The following is a 24,079-nucleotide window of genomic DNA, read 5'->3' as shown; positions in this document are numbered from 1 at the left end:
GGGGTGCCTGCTCAACAAAGCCAGGGACAGTCACACATGTGAGGTGCCTGAGTCCGTTCCGCACTCTTAGAGAATAGAGACATGGAACCAACCCTAGATGCCACAACTTGCCTTGTCACTCATTTCATCACATCGTTGCACATCATTCATTTCCTTGTAGAGTGAAATCCATTGGAAATTCAAGAGAAGGACACTATCTTGACCATGGTTGGTACGATGAAGAGTGCATAATGCTTAGGCAGCAGCACTAGCATTTTGACACCTAAGAGGGGCATTCATCTAGACAAAGACAGATTGGAAAAGAGTACTCTCATATAGTGCGACATTAGAAATGATAGTTGCTTGTATGACAAGCGTCATGACTCGAGATCTTTGATAGTAGTAACTCCAAACATATTTGGATGAAACTCTTGGAGACATCACCATGCTCTATATTTGGGATCATATTCATTGAATTCCTATGTTGATACTCAATACAATGCCCTGAACCACCAGTCCATACTTGACTCGGAGGACATCCCATGCTCTACCAGCCCACACTCTTCACCATAGCCTGCTTGAACGAAGCCATCAAGAAATACAAAGCTGTAAGGCCAAGGATCACAAGCAAAAAATTTGCCCCATGGTTAGGGATTCGCTCTGATCCTAGCTAAGCTCTATTCCTCCTAGACCATAAATGCCATCATTCTGATCATAAACATGCTTGCTCCAAGGGAAGAGGTCCACTTCGATTATTGCAGAGTTTGTAGCGACCTTTGCACATAGATGCCTTGTTTTAGATCATCACCTATCTTGATTGAGAGCTAGACCGTTGGATGAATTGGCGAGTGCAAGCAAGGGCAACCATGGATAAAATCTTTGTACTTTTTGTACACAAATTCGCCAGGTGATTAGACTCATGAGGCTTAAAGTTGGATGTGGTTCTCGATAACAAAAGATCATAGACTTCTTCATAGGAGAGGAGCCCACATCCACGAGCATGGGACCTTGAGTCCATAGCATGGAGACATTAGACTACTAGGAGACCAGACATAGGCTTGACAAGTTCTCATCCCATCTAAGGCACCCTCATTGCTGTGTCATAGCATTGGATTCTAGACCTGAAGTCTACAAGTGGTCTGGGATTGTATGCTTGGTTGTTAGAAGAATGGTCACTAACCCACGTTTGTAGGGGTTAGAGGATTTGCAAGTTTGTTAGGATTGGAGAGGATGAGTTAGAGTAATGCTTTATATCTAGATTCGATTGTTTTAGCAAACTTGTGGCTGTTATGTTGTTGATTTAGATTCACAAGGTCCTCTCTAGATTTATTTTCTATGGGACCATAAATATGCCCACCTACATTTGACATGCTTTTCAGCAATGGTGACTGCTTCTGAAAAAACATTGTAGAGGCTGAACCATTATTGGATTTTGATCCTTCCTAAAGGTTCGTATGACCTTTTGATTTATAAGGGATTCACCATCTTGCAGGGAAGAGATGTAGTGGTTGCTTGATTCAATGGACTTAGATTGACATATATTTGCTCCTAAATGCTACCTCCAGAATAGAGGCTGCATCTTCACACTAAAATTGTATCTCATAACACCCAGTATACTGACGATGATGCAGGGATCGCACAAACAAAATCTGAATTCTCTTTGGATCGGCTTCTCTAGGAAGACAAATTGACATCTAGCAGGGTTGAAGAGGCTACGTATTCACACTCAATCAAGAAAAGGTCATATGAGTACCCACTATACCATTGATGATGGAGCTATTGTCACAAGCATACCTGGTTTTTTCTTAGGGTCATCTTCCCTTTAATGGGTGCTTGAGAGTTTTCAGCTGGAACTGATGGACTTCAGTGTCATAGTATCTTTCTGACCATTTAGATGCTAGTGAATTCTGGTCTTTCCCTCTTTGTTTCTTTTGTTGTCCAATGGGTGGCAGGTTTAGGTTTTATGTCTATATGCTAGTGAGTAGGCCTTGTTAGGATGGCATTGTTGCATGCTACAGGTGTCTAAACTAAGTCTTTTTAATTTGACCTGTTTAAAGGCATACATGTTACCTTTATCTTTCACTCGAAGTGTCATCATGCACAGCGTCTTTGCAAATTAGTTGATGTCAAAGCTTTTAGTTCACAGTAGTGCAGCTTTTTCTCATCATTTTGTGGTTTACTGTCTTCTTTGAAAGCGTTATAATTCAAATTCAACTTCTTTGCAAGCGTTATAACCTTTTACATATGTACTTTGCAAAAAACTGATAAAATGTGAAGCATAACCTGTTGTATATGTACCTGTAAAAAACTGATTAAGTGTGAAGCATAGTATTAGCAGAGGTCCCCCCTTAATTGATGTATTGTTAGATTATTGCTTGCATCTTTCCTTGCTATTGCAATTCAGTAGTGGTTTTATGTCCGTTATCAGGAGGCTGTTAGCTCTTCTGAAGATATTTCACTACGGACAAAAAGTGTTATTGAGCTGAAGAAACTTGAGTTGCTCCAGCTGCAGAGAAGACTGCGCAGGTAATAGGCCTCCTTGAATATTGATTTTATGAATTTATGATAATAGGTGTGGGAGTATTGTTTTAGAATTAGTATTCTGTGGTTATTTGACACTTCTGCCTTTACTTTGTCGAATTCAAGTTTTCATGCAATCGCCATGGCAGGGACTTCCTGCATGATTTCTTCAAGCCACTTATTGCTGATATTGATGTATTGAGAACGATGAAAAAGAATCGTCCTGGGCGACGTGTGAAGCAGTTGGAAAGGTATGAAATGAGGCAAAAAGAAGAGCGATTGCGGAGGCTAAGGGAAAGACAAAAGGATTTTTTCCGAGATGTTGAAAACCACAAGTAAGTACGAGAGTAGTTGTTTCTCCACTTTGAGCTATCTGGAAAAGTGACTTCTAGTAATACAATTATTACAAGAAGACTCAAACAAGAAACCCTTATGCAAATATAGGCTGACAAGGAGCCATTGTAGTCAAGACTGTACATTACTGCTGTCCATTTTGGGAATGGGTCTATAACTAGATTATTTCTCTCGAGTCTTGCCCAACCCCCCCCCGGCCTGCGCACCGCCGTGCCCCCGAAAAAAGAAGAAGAAAAAACAAAAACAAAAAACTGAGTCATGATGAAGGCTACTAGGTAGAATGAGTGGACGTTCTTGTGAGACGACAAGTATTTTTGTTCAGTCTCTCCCAAATGAACATCTTCACAAAAAATGGAAACTCCATACAAGGACATGTGTAAATGGATAATTAGGTATCCTGGTGCCTGGATGAACCCGTCCCTACTCAAGTGAAGGAAGTGCTCTCTATAGAAGGCCATCTTGGTTGCGCGTGGCTACGGGGGGGGATATCCATCTCCTATGGATGTATGCCTACCACGTATCATCTTGTATGATCTGATAAATCTCTTGCTGAGTCAGGCCAAGAAAGAGGCATCTAGAGAATATCGATGTGGGGATAAATGATCGATAGACATGCTTTGCAATCGAAACCATTTGGATGCTCGTACATACCACCACTGTTTATCTCTCTCAACTGGGAGCTGCATCTATGATGAGAAGGCTCTCTATGGTAGTCTCTGTTGACCTACATCTGTGTTGGAAAGTAGAGGGTAGAATCTCTCACACCTCTCACTCCGATCGCAGCTCATACAACACTCAGTAGACTATGTAGATGATCACACTCATACACAAAACCTTCCTTGAAAGAGATAGAGAGAGATAGAGACCAAAATTCAGATATATTCTTCCGAGATGTGGGCTGACAAAAGCTCAGAGATGAGCAGAGAAGACAGCAAGTGTTGCTGCCGAAAAACCTGAGCACTCTCCTCTCCTAGCACGCTTGCCGGGTGCAAGGCTTTTAGTGTAGGTGATGGAGAATGAAGTGGGGGAAGGGGGGTTTATATAGGTGGGCAGCAAGCCCACAGACTGGTCGACTTGCCCAGTCGGTTTCTGCATGCTGCACCGACCCCTGAAAGGGCCAAAATGGCCGACCCCTTGGTCGGTTTCTGGGGCAACCTCTTGGCCTATATAAGGCCATATATGCTGGGCCTTTGGGCTGCTGCTGGCTGGTACAAGTGATGCTGTATATGCCTTGCATGGGCCCATGGTGCTGGTGCAATCTTCCACACAGGGTGCTGCCTCAGATCTGGCACAGATCTGCCTCCAAACAGCCAGGCACAACAGCCTCCATCCCCCTATTGTCTTCCGCCCCCCTGTCCCCTCAAATCGGGGGCTCACAGGTGGGGACAGTGACATTCTAACACCCCCTCTCAATTATACAACTGTGCGCCGATCCCCATGCGTCGAATGAGGTGTTGCATCTGCTCCCTGGGAAGCACCTTCATGAAGATATCCGAGATGATGTTGCCAGTCGGATAGTACATCAACTCTATGACACCTTCGTCGATGAGTTCTCGAACAAAGTGGTAGTCGACCTCGATGTGCTTCGTCCGTGTGTGAAACATGGGGTTGTTGGCGATTGCTATGCAACTCTGATTGTCGCACATGATCACCGTCGCATCTTCTTGGGCCACGTTCATGTCCTCCAAGATCCACCTAAGCCACAATGTCTCGCATGCTGCTGTACAAGCAGCCCTGTACTCTGTCTCTGTTGATGAAAGGGCAACAATAGGTTGTTTCTTACTCAGCCATGAGATGGCTCCTAATGAGAGTATGAAACAGTACCCAGAAGTCGATCTCCGGGTGTCACCATCACCTGCCCAATCACTATTGTAGAAACCTCCCAACTCAATGCCTCTCGTGTAAGTGATGATACCTTTCAAGTACCTCAGCACCCTCATACCTGCGTCGCAATGGGTGTGGCAGAGAATTGACAGAGCAATCCAATTGAGAAAGAAATATCCGGTCTAGTATTGGTGAGGTAAAGCAAACTACCCACCATGCGTCGATACATTGATGAATCGACCGGCTGAGATGGATCATGTACACTCAGCTTCAGACTAGTTTCCATGGGAGTCACTGCTGCTTTGCAATCTTCAGTTTGAAAGCGTTTGAGTAGCTCCCTGCAATATTGCTTCTGTGAGATAAAGATATAGCTCTTTCCCTTTTTGACTTCAATCCCAAGAAAGTAATGAAGTACTCCCAAGTCCGTCATCTCAAACTCCTCCATGAGAAGTCTCTTGATCCGAGCAATTTTCTTCGTATGATCTCTTGTAATGATGAGGTTATCCACATACAGGATTAATACCAGCCGCAAATCCCCCTTTGAGACGAGATAAAGATTTGCCTTTGATGGACTCCGTTGAAGCCCGGTTTTCTGAAAGAAAGCATCTATCCTCTGGTACCATGCTTTGGGGGCCCGTTTCAGCCCATATAAGGCCTTCTTCAGCTTCCATACTTTTGATGGGGATCCTTGACGCCTTGAGCTACCACCTTTCCATTTGCCTTGGATGTGACATTGACTTTGCCGTTGTCGAATAAGACCGACATGTTGTGCTTGTCCATCTGGCTGACAGACAAAAGATTCTTGCACAAAGTCGGTACATAGAATATATCAGAAATCAGCTCCTTGTTTCCTGTAGCTGTGATGAATGTGATACTACCAACACCCTTCACAGGGCATGTTCGATTATCCCCCACAGGGACTTTGGAGTTTGGATGCGTACCTCCCATGGTTTTGAATCATTACTCCTTGTTGGACATGTGCTTTGAAGCTCCATTGTCCACGTATCAGCCTTCCTTTCCTTCGCTGACTGCGTAGGTTGAGCAGTACTCAGTAATGATAAAGAGAGCATTGGTAGTGACGTTAGCCAATTTGGTCGTTGGCTCCTCCTTGGCTTTGGACTCCTTTTACTTGAGGTTCGCCTTTTTCTTGCGGCATTCCTTAGCTGAATGACCAAGCTTTTCACAGTAGAAGCATTTCATCTACCTCTTTTTCTTTCCATCATCGGTCTTGTTGTTCTTGGAAGCTTTGAAATTCCCCTTGCGTGGCTTGTCCCTTGCCACAAGAGCCTTCTGGTCCCATTGAGTGAATAGTTTTTCCCGAGCCTCTTCCTACAATAGTAAAGGGCCAAGCTCTCCGAAAGTGAGAGGCTTGGTCCTCTGTCCTGCAGTGACTATAGTCACAAAACTCTTGAAACTGCAAGGTAGTTGGTGTAGCATCAGCAACGCTAGATGACTTGAGTCTACCTTCTGACCAACTGCTGCGAGCTGATCCCTTACCACCTTGACTTTTGTCAGATGGTCATGAACATTGTCCCCCTCATTCATATCCAGATTGTATAGTTGATGTTGAAGAAGCAACGAGATGTGTTGTCTATCTCGTACAGATCTTCAAAATGGCACATGCCTCTACTGACGTCTCGGCCATCTGGATGTGAGGAAGCATAGAGTCCCCCGTGGCCGGACAGCTGCTCTCGTACGGGCTGGCAGAGGAGTATCTTGTTTGCTGGGTACCTTTTTGGGCTCCTAAATTTCTGCTCTTTCTTGGTCAAGAGCCCTGTGCAAATGATCCTGATCAATGATAGGCATATCAGGCTGAATTTCTGGCTGCACATGTGGCTGCAAATGACCAATAGATGGAGGGTTTTGTTATATTGGGTATACTGTGTACTCATTTCATGATTGCAGCAATTCATTACAACAGTACGTTTTCTCCATTGCCTCCACCTCCATTGCTTCCATGTCTTGCACTAGCTTACAAAGGGAGCCAAAGCTTCGATGTGAGAGCATTGGCCACGTCTTCCCAATCTGCTTAAGGCGCTTCTTCATGATCCGGAGATAAGCCCACTGTCCTTACTTGTAACCCACATCAGGCCAGTGCTTGTTGGCTTGCGTTTGGTAGGTCTCTTGTGCTTTGGCAATTGTAGGCTATCTCATGGGCTATCCATAGATGCCACTTATACCTTGGTATGAGCGTTGTAGGCCTAGTTATAGTCAGTTAGGACTATTGGTACAGTTAGTTTATGTACCATCTAGGTTAGTTAGGACACTTAGTCCAGATAGGACAGTTAGCCCTAGGGTTTTGTTATGTTGGCTCTCCCTTGAATCTCCACACTTCAGTTTTGAAGCAATCTATTACAGCATCTTGTTTTTCTCCATTGTGCTTCCATTTTTGAGCTTCCATTGCTTCCAACACCTCAATGACACCCATTCCTCTAGTGTGGGTAGGACTTCAAGCTGCCTTCCGAAAGAAATTCAAGTCCCTTCTCATTAGGACATCCGAGAGGGTATACAGGGCCGATCCCATCACCAAGACTTATGAGTAGATCATGGGGTCAGTGAAAGACCACATTGCTCTTGGGTGTTGGAAGCAATGGAAGCTCAAAAATTGAAGCACAATGGAGAAAAACGAGATGTTGTAATAGATTGCTGCAAAACTGAAGTGTGGAGGCATGGAAGCTCAAAAATTGAAGCACAATGGAGAAAAACGAGATGTTATAATAGATTGCTGCAAAATTGAAGTGTGGAGGCTCAAGGGAGAGCCAACATAACAAAACCCTTGGGCTAACTGTCCTAACTGGACCAAGTGTCCTAACTGACCTAGATGGTACATAAACGAACTGTACCAATAGTCCTAATTGACTATAACTAGGCCTAGAAGACTCATACCAAGGTATAAGTGGCATCTATGGATAGCCCATGAGATAGCCTACAAACCCCCCTCCATGGTATGGGCTGACGTATCCTGGACATAGCTCAGGATACCTAAATATCTAGTGTCATGGTTGCAGATGTTTGTCCCGTAGGATATAGCAACCTATGACTCTACAGATTACAACAGATCAAGTTACAAAAGGTACTAAGTTTAAAGCTTGCCGAAACACCTCAAACTTAGGTCGAGGTAGAGCCTTCGTAAAAAGATCTGCCAAGTTGTCTTCAGTGGGAACATAAGCCAACTCAATATCACCTGCTGATAATTGCTCTCTGACATAGTGATAGTGAACCTCAATGTACTTTGTGCGAGCATGGAAAACTGGATTCCATGCTAGTTTTGTTGCTTATGCTTTGGTTGCTATAGCATGCAATGAAGAGCCATTATGTCATCAAGATGCCTTTCAGAATGATTATTGGATGAAGGCCATGCATGCTGAATTGGATTCTATCCATCGGAATGACCCTTGGGAGTTGTGTGATTTGCCTTATGGCAAGAATGCCATTGGAACTAAGTGGGTTTACAAGATCAAATGGAAAGCTGATGGTTCAGTGGACCGTTACGAAGCCCATTTTGTTGCTAAGGGCTATGCTCAGCAGCATGGCATTGACTTTGAGGAGACTTTTGCTCCCACTTCCAGGATCACTACCATTCGCATTGTTATTGCCTTTGCTGAGCGGAAGAATAGATCAACGATGGAAATGGCCAGATGCATGTTGAAAGGCAAACATTTGCCTAATAAGTTCTGGTTGGATGCGGTCATGTGTGCAAATTACATCTTGAATAGATGTTCTACCATTTGCCTAATAAGTATATGTTAGTTACCATTTTCTTTCTTGGTTACATGTCAGTATAATCCTAATGTTAGTTTCAGATGTTCGTGATGCCTGGTTCTTTGATAGTGGTGCTAGCAAGCACATCACTTCTTGCAGGAAGTTATTCAACTCACTGAAGCTTACATCTAAGGGGGGCAGTGTCACATGTGCCAATAATGCATCATATAGGTATTGGGAAGTTGCTCTTACTTCTGTCTCTGGTGGTATTGTCACTCTAGAGCATGTGCCTTATGTTCCAGGCATTCGTAAGAACCTCATTTCTATTTCAGCCATTGCTACATGTGGCTTTCAGGTTATTTTTGATGGTGTGAGGTGTGCAGTGTATGATGTTACACATGCCTCTACCCTGGTTTTGATTGGCACATTGTCTAGCGGTCTTTACAGATTTGATGCTTATGACAGATGGTCAGATGATGATGCTGCACTTGCCGATGCACATGCCTTTGCTATTAATTCTACCATGGCATATACTCATTTGTGGCATGAGAGGTTTGGACACCTCAATTTTGGAGCCCTGGTGAAGTTATATAAGTGTGGATCTTCCCAAAATGCATATGCCTACCAAACATGTTTGTGAACCATGCTTACTTGGTAAGATGCTCCGTGCTGCGTTTCCCAAGGATGGGAGAGTTGGTGCTTCACGTCAGCTTTATCTGGTTCATAGTGATGTTTGTGGACCCATGAGGGTTGCAGCTCTTGGGGGGTTCTGCTATTTTGTTACTTTTATTGATGAATTCACCAGGTACACTTGGATTTTCGCATTGAAATCCAAGTCTCATGTTTCTTCATGCTTCAAGCACTTTATTGCCTTGGCTGAGAATGAGAGTGGGCTGCACATTGCTCACATTAATACAGACAGGGGGGGTGAATACATGTCAAAGGAGTTTGTTGTTTTTGTGGCTTCCCCTGGCATTAATCATCGATGCACGCTGCATTATACTCCTCAACAGAATCCCGTGGCTGAGCGGAATAATAGATCAACGATGGAAATGTCCAGATGCATGTTGAAAGGCAAACATTTGCCTAATAAGTTCTGGTTGGATGCGGTCATGTGTGCAAATTACATCTTGAATAGATGTCCTACCATTTGCCTAATAAGTTGTGGTTGGATGTGGTCATGTGTGCAAATTACATCTTGAATAGATGTCCTACAAAGGCATTGCAGACTATCACACCTTATGAGACTTGGATGGGTCGTAAGCCTCGCATTTCCTACCAGAGGACTTTTGGATGCTTAGCTTATGCTCATGTGCCTTCACAGAGACGCACTAAGTTGGATGATAAAGCTGTTAAATGCATTTTTCTTAGCTATAGTTCAGAGAGCAGGGGCTATAAGCTATATCAGCCCCGGCAAGTGTTTTGTCAGCCGGGATGTTGTGTTTGATGAATCTTCCACTATGCCTTTGCTGGACTGTCAAAAACAGCCCGTTGTTGATGCCCCATACATATTTGACAACTTGATGCCTTTGTTTCCATCCGATGCTTGGGATGATGTTCCATCTGAGGTAGTCCCTCCTCCATCTGTTGGTCATTTACAGCCCCATGTGCATGCAGAAATTCAGCCTGATATGCCTATCATTGGTGAGGATCATTTGCACCGGGCTCTTGACCAGGAAAGAGTAAAAATTCAGGAGCCTAAAAAGGTACCCCGTTGGCTCCTTGACACGTTAAAAGACAGCAAACAAAACACTCCTCTGCCAGCCCGTACGAGAGCAGCTGTCCGGAAAGAGCATGCTAGTTTTGTTGCTTATGCTTTGGTTGCTATAGCATGCAATGAAGAGCCATTATGTCATCAAGATGCCTTTCAGAATGATTATTGGATGAAGGCTATGCAAGCTGAATTGGATTCTATCCATTAGAATGACACTTGGGAGTTGTGTGATTTGCCTTATGGCAAGAATGCCATTGGAACTAAGTGGGTTTACAAGATCAAAGGGAAAGCTGATGGTGCAGTGGACCGTTACAAAGCCCGTCTTGTTGCTAAGGGCTATGCTCATCCCATGGCATTGACTTTGAGGAGACTTTTGCTCCCACTTCCAGGATCACCACCATTCGCATTGTTATTGCCTTTGCTGCCCACTTTCATTGACAGATTCATCAGCTTGATATTAAGACAGCTTTCCTTCATGGGCATTTGCAGGAAGAGGTCTATGTTTCCCAACCTCCTGGCTTTGAGGTTGAAGGTTCTGAAAGCAAGGTATGCCGCTTGAAAAAGGCCCTCTATGGATTGAAGCAAGCACTTGGGGCTTGGTATTCGAGAATTCATTCTCACTTGCTCACACTTGGCTTTCAGAACAGCCCTACAGAGGCTACCCTTTACATCCGCAAGCGTGGGACAGATTTGCTGATTTTAGTCCTTTATGTGGATGACATGCTTGTAACTGGGACACATGCTCAGCAAATTGCAGATTTTGAAGTTGATTTGCAGCATACATTTGCTATGTCTGATCTTGGTCTTTTGCACTACTATATGGGCATTCACTTTGCTAGCAGTGAGGGGGGCATTTTGATGTCACAATCTAAGTACATTGGACAGCTTTTGCAGCGTTTTCAGTTTGAGGATTGCAAGTCAGTATCCACACCATTAGAGACTGGTTTTCACTTCTCTTTTGAGGATGGCAACGGTACATGTGATGTCACTCTCTATCAGCAGGCAGTTGGTTGTTTGATTTACCTATGCCATATGAGACCTGATCTACAGTATGCTGTCTCACAGTTGAGGAGATATATGCACAGCCCATCTATGCACCATTGGCATGCTGTGAAGCGTGTTTTCAGATATCTTAAAGACACTCAGCATTTAGGCCTTCTTTATGGGGCTGATACTTCACTTGTCATGCATGGGTTCACTGATAGTGATTGGGCTGGTTGTTTTGACACTCGTGTGTCACATAGTGGCAACTGTTTTATGCTTGGTACTTCATGCGTTTCTTGGTCCAGCAAAAAGTAGAGTACAGTTGCTACTTCTAGTTGTGAAGCTGAGTACAGAGCGGCTTTTACAGCTACAGTGGAGTGTGTTTGGCTTCGGAAGCTACTTGCAGATCTTTGTGCATGTCAGACTGCTCCTACTGTCATCTTTATTGATAGTCAGAGTGCTTTGGCTGTTGCATGGAATCCAGTTTTCCATGCTCGCACAAAGCACATTGAGGTTCACTATCACTATGTCAGAGAGCGATTATCAGCAGGTGATATTGAGTTGGCTTATGTTCCCACTGAAGACAACTTGGCAGATCTTTTTACGAAGGCTCTACCTCGACCTAAGTTTGAGGTGTTTCGGCAAGCTTTAAACTTAGTACCTTTTGTAACTTGATCTGTTGTAATCTGTAGAGTCATAGGTTGCTATATCCTATGGGACGAACATCTGCAACCATGACACTAGATATTTAGGTATCCTGAGCTATGTCCAGGATACTTCAGCCCATACCATGGAGGGGGGTTTGTAGGCTATCTCATGGGCTATCCATAGATGCCACTTATACCTTGGTATGAGTCTTGTAGGCCTAGTTATAGTCAATTTAGGGCTTTGTTATGTTGGCTCTCCCTTGAGCCTCCACACTTCAGTTTTGCAGCAATCGATTATAACATCTCGTTTTTCTCTATTGTGCTTCAATTTTTGAGCTTCCATGCCTCCACACTTCAGTTTTATAGCAATCTATTACAACATCTCGTTTTTCTCCATTGTGCTTCAATTTTTGAGCTTCCATTGCTTCCAACACCCAAGAGCAATGCGGTCTTTCACTGACCCCATGATCTACTCATAAGTCTCGGCGATGGGATCGGCCTTGTATACCCTCTCGGATGTTCTAATGAGAAGGGACTTGAATTTCTTTCGGAAGGCAGCTTGAAGTCCTACCCACACTAGAGGAATGGGTGTCGTTGAGGTGTTCGAAGCAATGGAAGCTCAAAAATGGAAGCACAATGGAGAAAAACGAGATGCTGTAATAGATTGCTGCAAAACTGAAGTGTGGAGATTCAAGGGAGAGCCAACATAACAAAACCCTAGGGCTAACTGTCCTATCTGGACTAAGTGTGCTAACTGAGCTAGATGGTACATAAACTAATTGTACCAATAGTCCTAACTGACTATAACTAGGCCTACAACGCTCATACCAAGGTATAAGTGGCATCTATGGATAGCCCATGAGATAGCCTACAATTGCCAAAGCACAAGAGACCTACCAAACGCAAGCCAACAAGCACTGGCCTGATGTGGGTTACAAGTAAGGATAGTGGGCTTATCTCCGGACCATGAAGAAGCGCCTTACGCAAATTGGGAAGACGTGGCCAATGCTCTCAAATCGAAGCTTTGGCTCCCTTTGTAAGCTAGTGCAAGACATGGAAGCAATGGAGAAATTGTACCGTTGTAATGAATTGCTGCAATCATGAAATGAGTACACAGTATACCCAATATAATAAAACCCTAGGACAGGGTGTCTTGGTAGTACTAAGTGTACTAATTGGTACATGTGCTAACTGTACCATGTGTCCTCACTACCTACTAGTAGGCCTACAAGGCACATACCAAGGAATGAGTGACACGTATGGATAGCCCATAGGATGGCCTACAAACCCTCCTCCATGGTATGGGCTGAAGTATCCTGGACACGTCTCGGAATACCTGAAAAACTAATGTCATGGTTGCAGATGTTCATCTTGTAAGGATATAGCAACCTATGATTGTACAGAGCATAACAAACCAAGTCACAAAAGGTACTAACTTCGAAGCTTGCTGAAAAGCTACAAACTTAGGTCGAGGAAGAGCCTTCGTAAAGAGATCTGCCAAGTTTTCTTCAATGCGAAGATAAGACAACTGAACATCACCTTCTGATCATCTCTCTCAATAGCGAAAGCACTATGACTATCAGTGAAAATGATGGTAGGAGCAGTTTGACATGCATGAAGATCTACAAGTAACTTTCGGAGCCAAACACACTCCGTTGTAGCTGTAAAAGCGGCTCTGTACTCAGCCTCACAGCTAGAAGTAGTAACTGTAGTCTGCTTCTTGCTGAACCAAGAGATGCGTGAAGTACCAAGCATTAAACAGTTGCCAGTATGTGATACACGGGTGTCGGAATAGCTAGCCCAATCACTATCAGTGAATCCATGCATAATAAGTGAAGAATTGGCCTCGTAGAGAAGGCCCAAATGTTGAGTGTCTTTGAGATACTTGAAGACATGCTTCACGGCCTGCCAATGGTGTGTAGAGGGACTATGCATATATCTGCTCAATTGTGAGACAACATGGTATGGCATAAATAAATCAAGCAACCAGCTGTTTGCTGATAGAGAGTGATATCACATGCACCATTGCCATCCTCAGATGAGAAATGAAAACCAAGCTCTAATGGTGTGGATACTCAAACTGAAAACGCTGCAAAAGCTGTCCATTATACTTGGATTGTGATATCAACTACCCCCTTCATTGCCTAGCAAATTGAATGCCAAGATAATAATACAAAGGACCAAGATCTGACATAGCAAATGGCTTCAGCAAGTGAAGCTTAAAAGCTGCAATTTGCTCAGCATGTGTCCCTGTAACAAGCATGTCATCCACATAGAGTACTAAAATCAGCAAATCTGTCCCACTCTTATGGATGTAAAGGGTAGCCTCTGTAGGGCTGTTCTGAAAGTGAAGACTTAGTAATTGAGCATGTATCCTTGAATACCATGATAGTGGTGATCCTGGAAGTGGGGGCAAAAGTCTCCTCAAAGTCAATGCCTTGTTACTGTCCATAGCCCTTAGCAACAAGACGGGCTTTGTAGCGGTTCACTGAACCATCAGCTTTCCGTTTAATCTTGTATACACACTTAATCCCAATGGCATTCTTGCCAGGAGGCAAGCCATACAATTCCCAAGTGTTATTCTGATGTTTGGAATCCAATTCAGCTTGCATAGTCTGCAACCAACAATCGTTTTCAAAGGCATCCTTATGGCATAATGACTCTTCATTGCATGCTGTAGCAAACAATGCAGAAGCAACCAAATTAGCAGGTTCTTTGGTGATAGCTGCTCTAGTGCGGGCTGGCAAAGGAGCATCTTGTTTGCTGTCTTTTAGAGTGTCAAGAAGCCAACAGGGAAGCCTTGTGGGCTCCTGAATTTCAGCTCTCTCTTGGTGGACTGCCTTGCGCATAATATTCAAATCAATCGGAGGCATATCAGGCTGTAAATGCTGCTGATTTTCAGACTGCACAAGTGGCTGTAATTAGAAGGAGAACGAGGAACCTCAGATGTAGCATCATCATGGGGGTCTGACTGAAACAAAGGTATCAAGTTGTCAAAAATTTCTGAAGCATCAATTTTGGGTTGTTTTTGACAGTCCAGCAAAGGCATAGATGATGACTCATCAAAAACATCATCTCTACTAACAAAAACTTTGCCTGTGCGGGGCTGGTAGAGCTTGTAGCCCTTGCTTTCTGAGCTGTACCCAACAAAAATGCATTTGACAGCTTTGTCATCCAACTTTGTTCGTGGCATATGTGCATATGCCAAGCAACCAGAGCTCCTCATCTGAGAAATCCTAGGCTTATGGCTTTTCCAAGCTTCAGAGGGTGTGATGGTTTTCAATGCCTTAGTTGGGCATCTATTCAACATATAGTTTGCACACATGACGGCATCCAACCACGATTTGTTAGGCAAGTGTTTACTTCTTAGCATACACTTGGCCATCTCCATGACTAATCTATTCTTCCTTTCAGCCATGGGATTCTACTGAGGAGTGTAAGGCACAGTGCATTGATGATGTATGCCACGTGAGGCCAACAAATCAGCAAACTGCTTTGACATGTAACCCCCCCCCCCCCCCCCCCCCCGCCCCCCGGGTCTGTATTTATGTGGGCAATTTTCAGCCCGCTTTCATTCTCTACCAAGGCAATTAAATTTTTGAAACATGCAAAGACTTCAGATTGCACTTCAAAGCAAAAATCCAAGTGTATCTGGTAAAGTCATCAATGAAAGTGACAAAATAATAAAATCCTCCTATAGTTACAATCCTTATGGGACCACAAACATCATTGTGAATCAAATACAACTTGCGAGGTGCACAAAATCTCCCATCCTTGGGAAATGCAAAGAAGTGCATTTTTCCACGTAAACGTGCTTCACATACATGCTCTGAAGGCATATGCATATTAGGAAGATCAACAACCATATCTTCTTTATGCAACTTTACCAGAGCTCCAAAGTTGAGGTGTCCAAACCTCTCATGCGATCAATGAGTATATGCCATGGTAGAAGCATCTACATCTGCAAGTCCAGCATCATCCAAGCATTTGTCATTTGCATCAAGTCTATAAAGTCCTCTAAGCAATGTGCCAGTCAACACCATGCATGTTAGGTGTGTAACATCATAACACACCTAACACCATCAAAGAGAACTTGATATCCAGAAGTGGCTAAGGTGAAATGGATATGAAGTTTTTGCATATGTCTTGTCATTTGCATCAAGTCTATAAAGTCCTCTAAGCAATGTGCCAGTCAACACCATGCATGTGTAACATCATAACACACCTAACACCATCAAAGAGAACGTGATATCCAGAAGTAGCTAAGGCTGAAATGGATATGAGGTTTTTGCATATGTCTGGTACATATAGTACATTGTGTAGAGTGGCTAGACCACCAGATACTGAAGTAATGGCAACTTACCCAATGCCTTTAACTAAATACGATGCATTATTTGCACATGTAACGGTTCACCCATTTGGTGCATCTGCAAGTGAGGTGAATAACTTCCTGCAGGAAGTAATGTGCTTGCCAGCATGACTATCAAAGAACCAGGCATCAGAAGGGGTAAGCTATCGTTAGCGTTTGTCTGCAGTTAAGTTCAAGTGCAGGGGCTCCCATGAGGCACCATGGGTTGAAGAGGATTTTTTCATGGCGTATCCCGACCTCCTTTTAGCATGCAAGGAGGCCTTCTCCATCCCTAGTTTGAGTTTCAATAGAAGGGGATGTCACCGGCACCCTCAGTCCATGGCATGCTGGATTGCCACATCAGCAAGCCACGCAAGCAGCCCTATAGTGCAAACACATCATCAATGCAAGGACACACTAGCACTATGCTGTACACCGCCACGTGGCAGTCGATGGTTGGTTGGAACCAACCTTGTAGGTCTAATGATGAATTTCTCCTTTGATACTCTCAAGAAGTGGTTGCGGTAGAACAGGGTCTTGGTGGGGAGCTCTTGGTCCCCCCTCTCAAGTTCGAGATGCATGAAGCTGGTAGGATCGACTCAGGAGGCCCATCCATGCTGTACTGAAAGGGGGGAAACCTGTCCATCTGGATACCGTGCCTGGCAAGCCATGTAGATATTTGTGCATACCATGTGTCTGCCTCGCTCTCTGCTAGCTGTCTGGATGACTCTAGGACCAACGTCGAAAGTCTCCAGTGGGGTAAGTCCCAGACTCTATGGATGAAAGTCACTATCTGAAAGATGGCATCAACCTGGAGAGGTGTCATGGCGAACTCTGCCTGTACTATCTCATGTGGAATTGAGGGCTTACATCGGATCATCCTGGACCCCATCGTCACCTGTAGCCGCTCGATGCTCCTCCAGTCTGGCCTCGGGAGATCGCATCCCCTAAAGGGTGCTGCATACATGGCAGTCGGTCACCCCAGTGTGTCAAAAAGCCATCCCTTCGTCGGTGGATCTTGAAAGTGCACCTGGAAGCATTGTCGCTCTAGTCTAGCCAAAGCACGAAGCCCTCGTGTGAGCCGTGCTTGGGCTGCATGGGTGATCGTAAAGATGGGTCCTGTGAAGACTGCTCCCAAATATGTGTATGATTGCACTATCTCCACAGGCTCGCCACGATAAGTGAAACTAAGTCGGCGAATCATTGCTCTTGAGGTGTTGAAGATCGTAACCTTAGTTCTCCCAAGGTTGACCGTCACACTCTGCAGAACACCTCTAAGGCCTCCAGATCTCTTTGCAGCCCCTCCGCTGAAGAGGATATAAGGACTATATGATATATCATCAGCATATAACAATATCTATATGAGGAGATCACCCAGTAATGAACCCTCGCCCCCTAGGCGATCTATGAAGGATGTGATCTCATCGATGTAGTATCCAAAGAGAGTCGGTGAGAGAGGGCAGCCCTGCTTCACCTCAATTGTGCTCTTGACCCAATCCTATAGACCGCCTGGAGCATGGACCCTACCTCTGACTGACTCATATAAGCTCATCACACCCCAGATCAACGTCTCTGGAATCTTACATCTCTTGTAGTCTCCTGATCATACGGGATTGTGGGATAGTGTCGAAAGCCTTTCGAAAGTCTACGAAACATGCGCAGACTTTCTGATGTCTGGACCTCGCCTCCTTAATGACAGCCCTCAGAGTGAAGATGTGGTCTAGAGTAGAGTGCTGCCTCTTGAATCGTGCCTGCCCTAGTGCTCGCTGCCCCCATGCCTCTGTATGACTGCTGATCTCCCTCTTTAACGAAAGAGAAGTTATATTAATGTTTCGGGAGGCCTCACGCGCCTATGAGACAAAGTACAATCAACTGAATAGCTCATACAAGCCGCCAAGGGCTGAAGCAAAAGGCTCGCTAAGGCCCTTGCTGAATGCTAAGCTAAACTAATAATCTCTTCTTCTTTTTTAAACTCAGAAACACACTCTCAGTGCTCTCAGGAGAGTCCAAGACATATCCAGAAGTCGTGGTATCTCTCCGATAAGAAGCAAACATGTCACGTATCTGCAGCTGTCAAACTGGGTCGTGGTCGCATCAAGGGTGACAGCTCGGGTCGGTCGGTCTCCTCTGAGTAAAGCAATGATGGGCTGAACATCTATCGTGTGTGCTCTGGTCCTCCTCTGTGGCTCCTATACTCTGCCCTATGTTGTCTTTGCCCACTTATCCAAGCTGCCCTCATGTCGGCTACCTCATCATCCTCTACTCCAATGTGTCCTAGAGTTGACTCAAAGGCATAAAAATCAGTGATGTGTCTTTGTGCTCAATCAGTGTCCCGTGGTGTTCTCTCCTCCTGCTACGTGATCTCGTGTAGTAGAGTCTCTTTGAGCCGCCGCATCTCCATAAGAAAGAGGCCAAAACACACCTTATCATGGAAGTGGATCAATCGGGAGAGTGGTCCGAATTTGCGCTCCTCCTGATAGAAGCAATGGTACCGTCCTCGGATCTCATAATAAGCTGGGCAGATGCATAGAAAGTGCTCCTCTATCTCCATTGCTACCAGCGTGCATAACCTGCAAATCCATTGCTCTCTAGGTGTGCCTGCTTGAGATACTGGGGCCTGATGATCAGTCGGTCATCTGATACCCTAAGGAAGTGATCCCGGTAAAACTGGATCTTGGTAGGGAACTCCTGGTTCCCTCCCCAAGTCGGTGATGTATATAGTTGAAGTAAATCAACCGTATGATACAATTGATCTCATCTCGTGGGATCAAGAGGGATGGGGAGTCCAAACTATATTGAAAGGGGGGGAGACGGTCCATCTGAATGCCCTAAGATTGAAACCATTTGGAGATACGTGCATACCAGGCTTTGTTGATCTCGCTCGTAGCTAGTCGTCTGGCGCTCGTAGCTAGTCGTCTGGATGACTCTACGGCCAGCCTCCGTAATCTCCATCGGGGTAAGTCCACACCATGTGTAGATATGTATTGTTTGGAAGATGACATCAATCTGCAATGGTGTCATAATGAACTCAGCCTATATGATCTGGTAAGGAATTGACAGCTTACTCCTGATCATCCTGGACCCCGTGATGACGTGTAGTCTCTTGAATCTCCGCGCTGCCGGTAGGTCACAGTCCCAAAAGGGTGCTGCTTACATGGCTGTCTGTCTCACTAGTGTATCAAAAAGCCACCCCTTTGTCAGGGGATCGTGAAAGTGTGCTTGGAAGCATTGTCTCTCGAGTGGAACTAAGGCCCCCTGCCCTTGTGTGAGTCGAGCTCTAGCAACATATGTAATCATGAAGATAGGCCCTTTCGAAACTGCACCGAGATATGTATATGTATGTACTATCTTCATTGGCTCCCCTCGATAAGTGAAGCTGTGTTGCCGGAGTACTGCTCGTGAAGAGTTGAAGATCATAACCTTGGTCTTGCCCAAGGTTAACAGCAAGGTCTCTCTCTCTACAAAATACCTCGAGCCTCAAGATGCCGCTATTATCTGTGTTGGGGTAAAGGCACATTGCCACCCCTTTATTAAAGTTATGACACCTATGACTGTCTTTAAGACACATTGCCACCCCTTTATTTAAGACAGTCATAGGGGGAAAACGTAATCCTAATAAAACTTAAGAGTTTGTGGTGTGGCTCATCACTTCACACCCGCACATTTGGAGTCTTCTCTCTCTCTCACTCTCTCCCTCTTGTACTTCTCCCACATTACTTCTCCCTTCAACTGGTATCAGAGCCTACCATTCCTCCCCACCCCTGCCTACCAGCTCCCTCTACCTCTACTTCCCTCGGGGCTTGTGCCCCCTTGATATAGAGCAGGCAGCAGCGAAAAGCAGTGCAGACAGCTGCAGCAGGGCGGCTGAAGCAGGGCGGCGCATCGCGAGCTGCAGCAAGGCGCATCGAGGGCTGAAGCAGGGCGGCGCATCGTGGGCTACAGCAGGGTGGCGCCGAGCAGCGCACGCGTGGGCAGATCTGGGCATCGCGCGGTTGCGCCGTACAGTCGTACGGACGTACGGCCGTCCGTACATCCGTACGGACACACCGTACCTTCGACTGTACCGTACGGACTGCCGTACGGATTGCGACAGGAAGGGGCGTCTTTTCTCCTTCGTCAGGGATCTGCAGCATTCTCCTTCGTCAGGGATCTGCAGCAAGAGAAGTACATTTTTCGAAAAAAATTTTTCTGAACCCTGCAGAAGTACAGCAGGTACACAGGTACTTTGCACAAGTACACTGGTACAAAAGTACAGCAGGTACATCATTTTTTTTTTGGGAGAAAAAGAGAAGGAGAAAGAGCACTCTGCTCTTCATTCAGGATCATTTTCAGTTCTCAAAACTGTGTTTTTTTTTGAAAGTACAGCAAGTACCTTCATCTCCCTCGTGCTTGAGGTGACCAGTACCACAGTGTGGTTGATTGCACAGTTATCTTGTTTTGGGAAGGTAATGCCTTGATCTTGCAGAGGACTTTTATGCTTTTGCTGAGTGAAATCTCAGCTTTTGGGTGACAGTATCAAAGGGCTTTTGCCTGGAAGCTTATGCAGTGTATGCCTTGAGGCAGTGTGGAGCCAGGGAGCCCACATTAGTCTTGTTTCCGCAGTGTATTCAGTGACATTTCTTGCAGGTCACATTTTGTGTACGACACCTTGGAAAATCTCAGTTGAAAATCTCAGTTGAGCCACGCTTGGCCAGGGCGCATCGAGTTTACTCGGTCCCTAACTGTCCATCGTTGACAGTGCTCAAAAGATTTTCCCTTCAGTGTCTGTACGTTGAGATCTGTGTTGTTATTGTGTACACAGGGCTGTTTATGCATTGCATTGTCAGGTGAAAGTGTCAGGAGAGCGCTACATTTTGTATGCTACCTGAGATCTCCATGATGAGATCTATATGAGTCAGCCAGAGGGATATGCTGTTAAAGGGAAAGAGCAGCTTGTGTGTAAGCTCAAGAGGAGCTTGTATGGACTCAAGCAGGCGCCAAGAGAATGGTACAAGAAGTTTGATGCCTTCATGCAGTCTCAAGGGTATCATAGGTAATCTATCAGTCTAGCTTGTGTCTTGTCTACACTCTTCTCAAGGTATTTCTAGTCTTTCAGTCTTGTTATTTCATTTCCAGTTTCTAGTTCTAGTTCTAGTTCTTGCTTCCATATTCCAACTTGGTATCAGAGCATGTAGATCCCCTCTCCTCTCCTCTCACTCTGCTGCAGCCATAGCTTCATCTTCTCCTTTCAGCTTATCTCTCTCTCCGCCTGCTACTCCTGTTGGCCACTATATCTGAACCACGCCCCCTTCTACACATCTGCCTCTTCATCTCAGCCTCAGGCCGCTGTCCATGCTGCACCTGTCTGCCCCGCCAATGCTGCGAGCACCTCTCCATTTTCTGCGCTGGAGCTGCTCCTGTTTACTCTAGGTCTGCGCTCCAGATCTGTGCTCCAGATCTGCGCAGCTCAGATCTGAGCGCCAGATCTGTTGTCACGCCAGATCTGCGCAACATCTCCTGTCACTGACAGATCTGCACCCGCTCCTGCTATTGTACCTGCTATCCGTACAGCGCCGCCCGTACTTTCGTACGTAATCCGTATGCTGCCGTCTGTACGCCGTACTTTGCTCGCCGTCCGTACGCCGCCGTACTCTGCTCGCCGTCCGTACAGCTGTCCGTACAGTCCGTACGACTGTACGGAATCCGTACCTGCACAGGCTGAAGACTTCTTCGACTTCATCTGCACGAAGATCTGCATCCCTCTTTCATCTCTATCTCTGCCCGGGATTGAGGTACTAAGCTTTGCCTCTTTCAGTTTGCTGAACAGTCTCTCCTTTTTTTGCTGGTTCCTCCTACTTCGATGGGCTGTGATATGCTATGGCCCTGACAAAGTGGTGAGAGAACCGGCTTCTGGGATCTCTTCCTCTCATTTATTTTCTGCAATATTGTAAGGGAATAGACACTGCCCTTGCATCCTAGCAAGAGGTAAGACCTTCCCACATGGCATCTTCCTCTCATTCTCTCATATCTATCGACAAATTCAATGGGTCCAACTTTCATACTTGGCAGATCAAAATCAAGTGCCATCTTATGAAAGAAGGCCTTTGGGACATTGTTCACCGTGATGCTCCCGAAGGTCCATCTGAGCAAGTTGTTGCTGCCAAGAACGACAAAGCCTATGCTATCATATTGCTCGGCCTTGGAGATGATTACATTCATCACATCTCCGACATACAGTCTGCTCCTCAAGCATGGATCACTTTGGACACTCTTTTTGGAGCCCGATCTAAAAACTCTAAGATTGCACTTATGATCTCATTCTTTGATCTACATATGCAGGAAGGAGCTACAATAGCCTCTCATGTCAATTATCTTCGCAGTCTTATGGTTCAGCTTGCGTCAGTCAAGTCTCCCATCTCCGAAGATATTGCTATTGCTGTGCTTCTCAAAAGCTTACCTGACTCCTATGCTACTCTTGTCACTACCTTCAAGTATCATAATAATCCTTCTCTTGAGGGTATCATCAATGCTCTCCAAGAGGAAGAAAGAACTCAACAACGAAAGGTAACTGACACTGCATTTTTAGCAAAGAAAGGAAGTTCCAAAGTAAGAAAGCCTTGCACCCATTGTGGCAAAACTAATCATGTGGAGAAGGACTGTTTCAAGGCTCATCCATGCACCATTTGTGGCCGTGATAATCACCGGGAGAGGGACTGCTACTCCAAAACCTCTACATCAGCTCCTGTATCTATCTCAGCCCATGTTGCTGCAACATCTCCATCAGCTGATCTTGCTGTTCCTTCCTCACATGATGAGAAGTGGGCTTTCTGATTACTTCTATGTTTTGTCTACCACCTTGACCACCGATGATGTAGGTCAAGGGGTTCTAGTGTCTTGGTCTTTCTATTTGTCTACAATCAGTCTTCTGTCTATCTAGTCTTGTCTGTCTGTCTATTTGTCTATCTGACTGTGTTTTAGATCCATCTTGTCCTTACCCTTGTGGACCCATATGAGGATATCACTTGAGGAGGGGTGTCTCAGGATCATTTGTCTGTCATGTTTTCTATCTTGTCTATCAGTCTATCAGTTTGTCTTCTAGTCTTGTCTTTCTGTCTTACTCCTAGTGTCCACTTAAGGAGGGTGTTGGAGATCAGTGCACACTAAGTGTACTATTCTAAGTCTAAGTCTAAGTCTAGTCTTTATGTCTTGAGTGTGTGCCATGTGGCACTTCTACAATTATCCCATAAGCACTCTTGCTTTATGTCTTGTACTTTGGCCCATATATTCAATGGGTCACATCATTGTAATCTATCAGTCTAGCTTGTGTCTTGTCTACACTCTTCTCAAGGTATTTCTAGTCTTTCAGTCTTGTTATTTCATTTCCAGTTTCTAGTTCTAGTTCTAGTTCTTGCTTCCATATTCCAACTGCATCTACCACCACCTAACAGTGCTTATGGGCACCTAACTGTGCCTCTAGCGCAACCAAGGTGTGCCTGGGGCATACACCTTGAGATATCCCATCATACCCCCCCTCAAGGTAATGCCTCAGGCTATGTCAAGGATACATCTAGTCTCATAGTTTCTCATGCCATCTCATGGTGGTCAAGGATAAATCTATGTCTAGGGTCTCATGCTAGCAAGGGGTTCCCAAGGGTGTGAAGTAAACAAAAGGGATACATAAGACCTTCCAATGGTCATGCACACAATGTCTGCAGGAGGTACCATGGAGCAAAAACACATACACATGGTCTACATCATATGGTGACCAGAGGTGTTTACAAAACACACAATAGTTTATTCCATTCATTTTGGAGGACTATCGAGGCAGAGTACCTTGACTCAACATAAAAAGAGAGATGTGGAGCATATATGGAGATGATTCAAAAAGCATAATCTTCATAGGAGGCCTCATCTTGTGGAGGCACATCAACTGAAAGTAGTTGCTTCCTTTTTGGCCTTACAATACTTTTCATGGTGATTGTTTTTGCCACAATGTTTGCAAGGATTGATCTTGAAGTAATCTTTTGA

The 24,079-nt window shown here is 45.0% G+C and overlaps 1 protein-coding gene across 2 annotated transcripts in view; it reads left to right on the top strand.

Moving 5' to 3' along the window:
* SYD (P-loop containing nucleoside triphosphate hydrolases superfamily protein) overlaps positions 1-24,079 on the top strand; it is a 146,649-nt gene that overhangs the window by 46,019 nt on the left and 76,551 nt on the right. Inside the window, exons 8-9 of one of the 2 annotated variants that reach the window (XM_087398858.1) lie at positions 2,411-2,505; positions 2,649-2,834. In XM_087398858.1, the coding sequence (XP_087254984.1) occupies positions 2,411-2,505; positions 2,649-2,834 (281 nt within the window). Of the gene's footprint in view, positions 1-2,407; positions 2,506-2,648; positions 2,835-24,079 lie in introns of both variants that reach the window. The other variant, XM_087398857.1, reaches the window with a different exon arrangement.

This window comes from Dipteris shenzhenensis, chromosome 27 (genome assembly GCF_047967505.1).
Source record: "Dipteris shenzhenensis isolate YYH24624 ecotype China chromosome 27, Dip_SZ_1.0, whole genome shotgun sequence".
NCBI lineage: Eukaryota > Viridiplantae > Streptophyta > Polypodiopsida > Gleicheniales > Dipteridaceae > Dipteris > Dipteris shenzhenensis.
The sequence above is the reverse complement of the archived record's forward strand: the minus strand, read 5'-3'. Positions and strand labels throughout refer to the sequence as shown.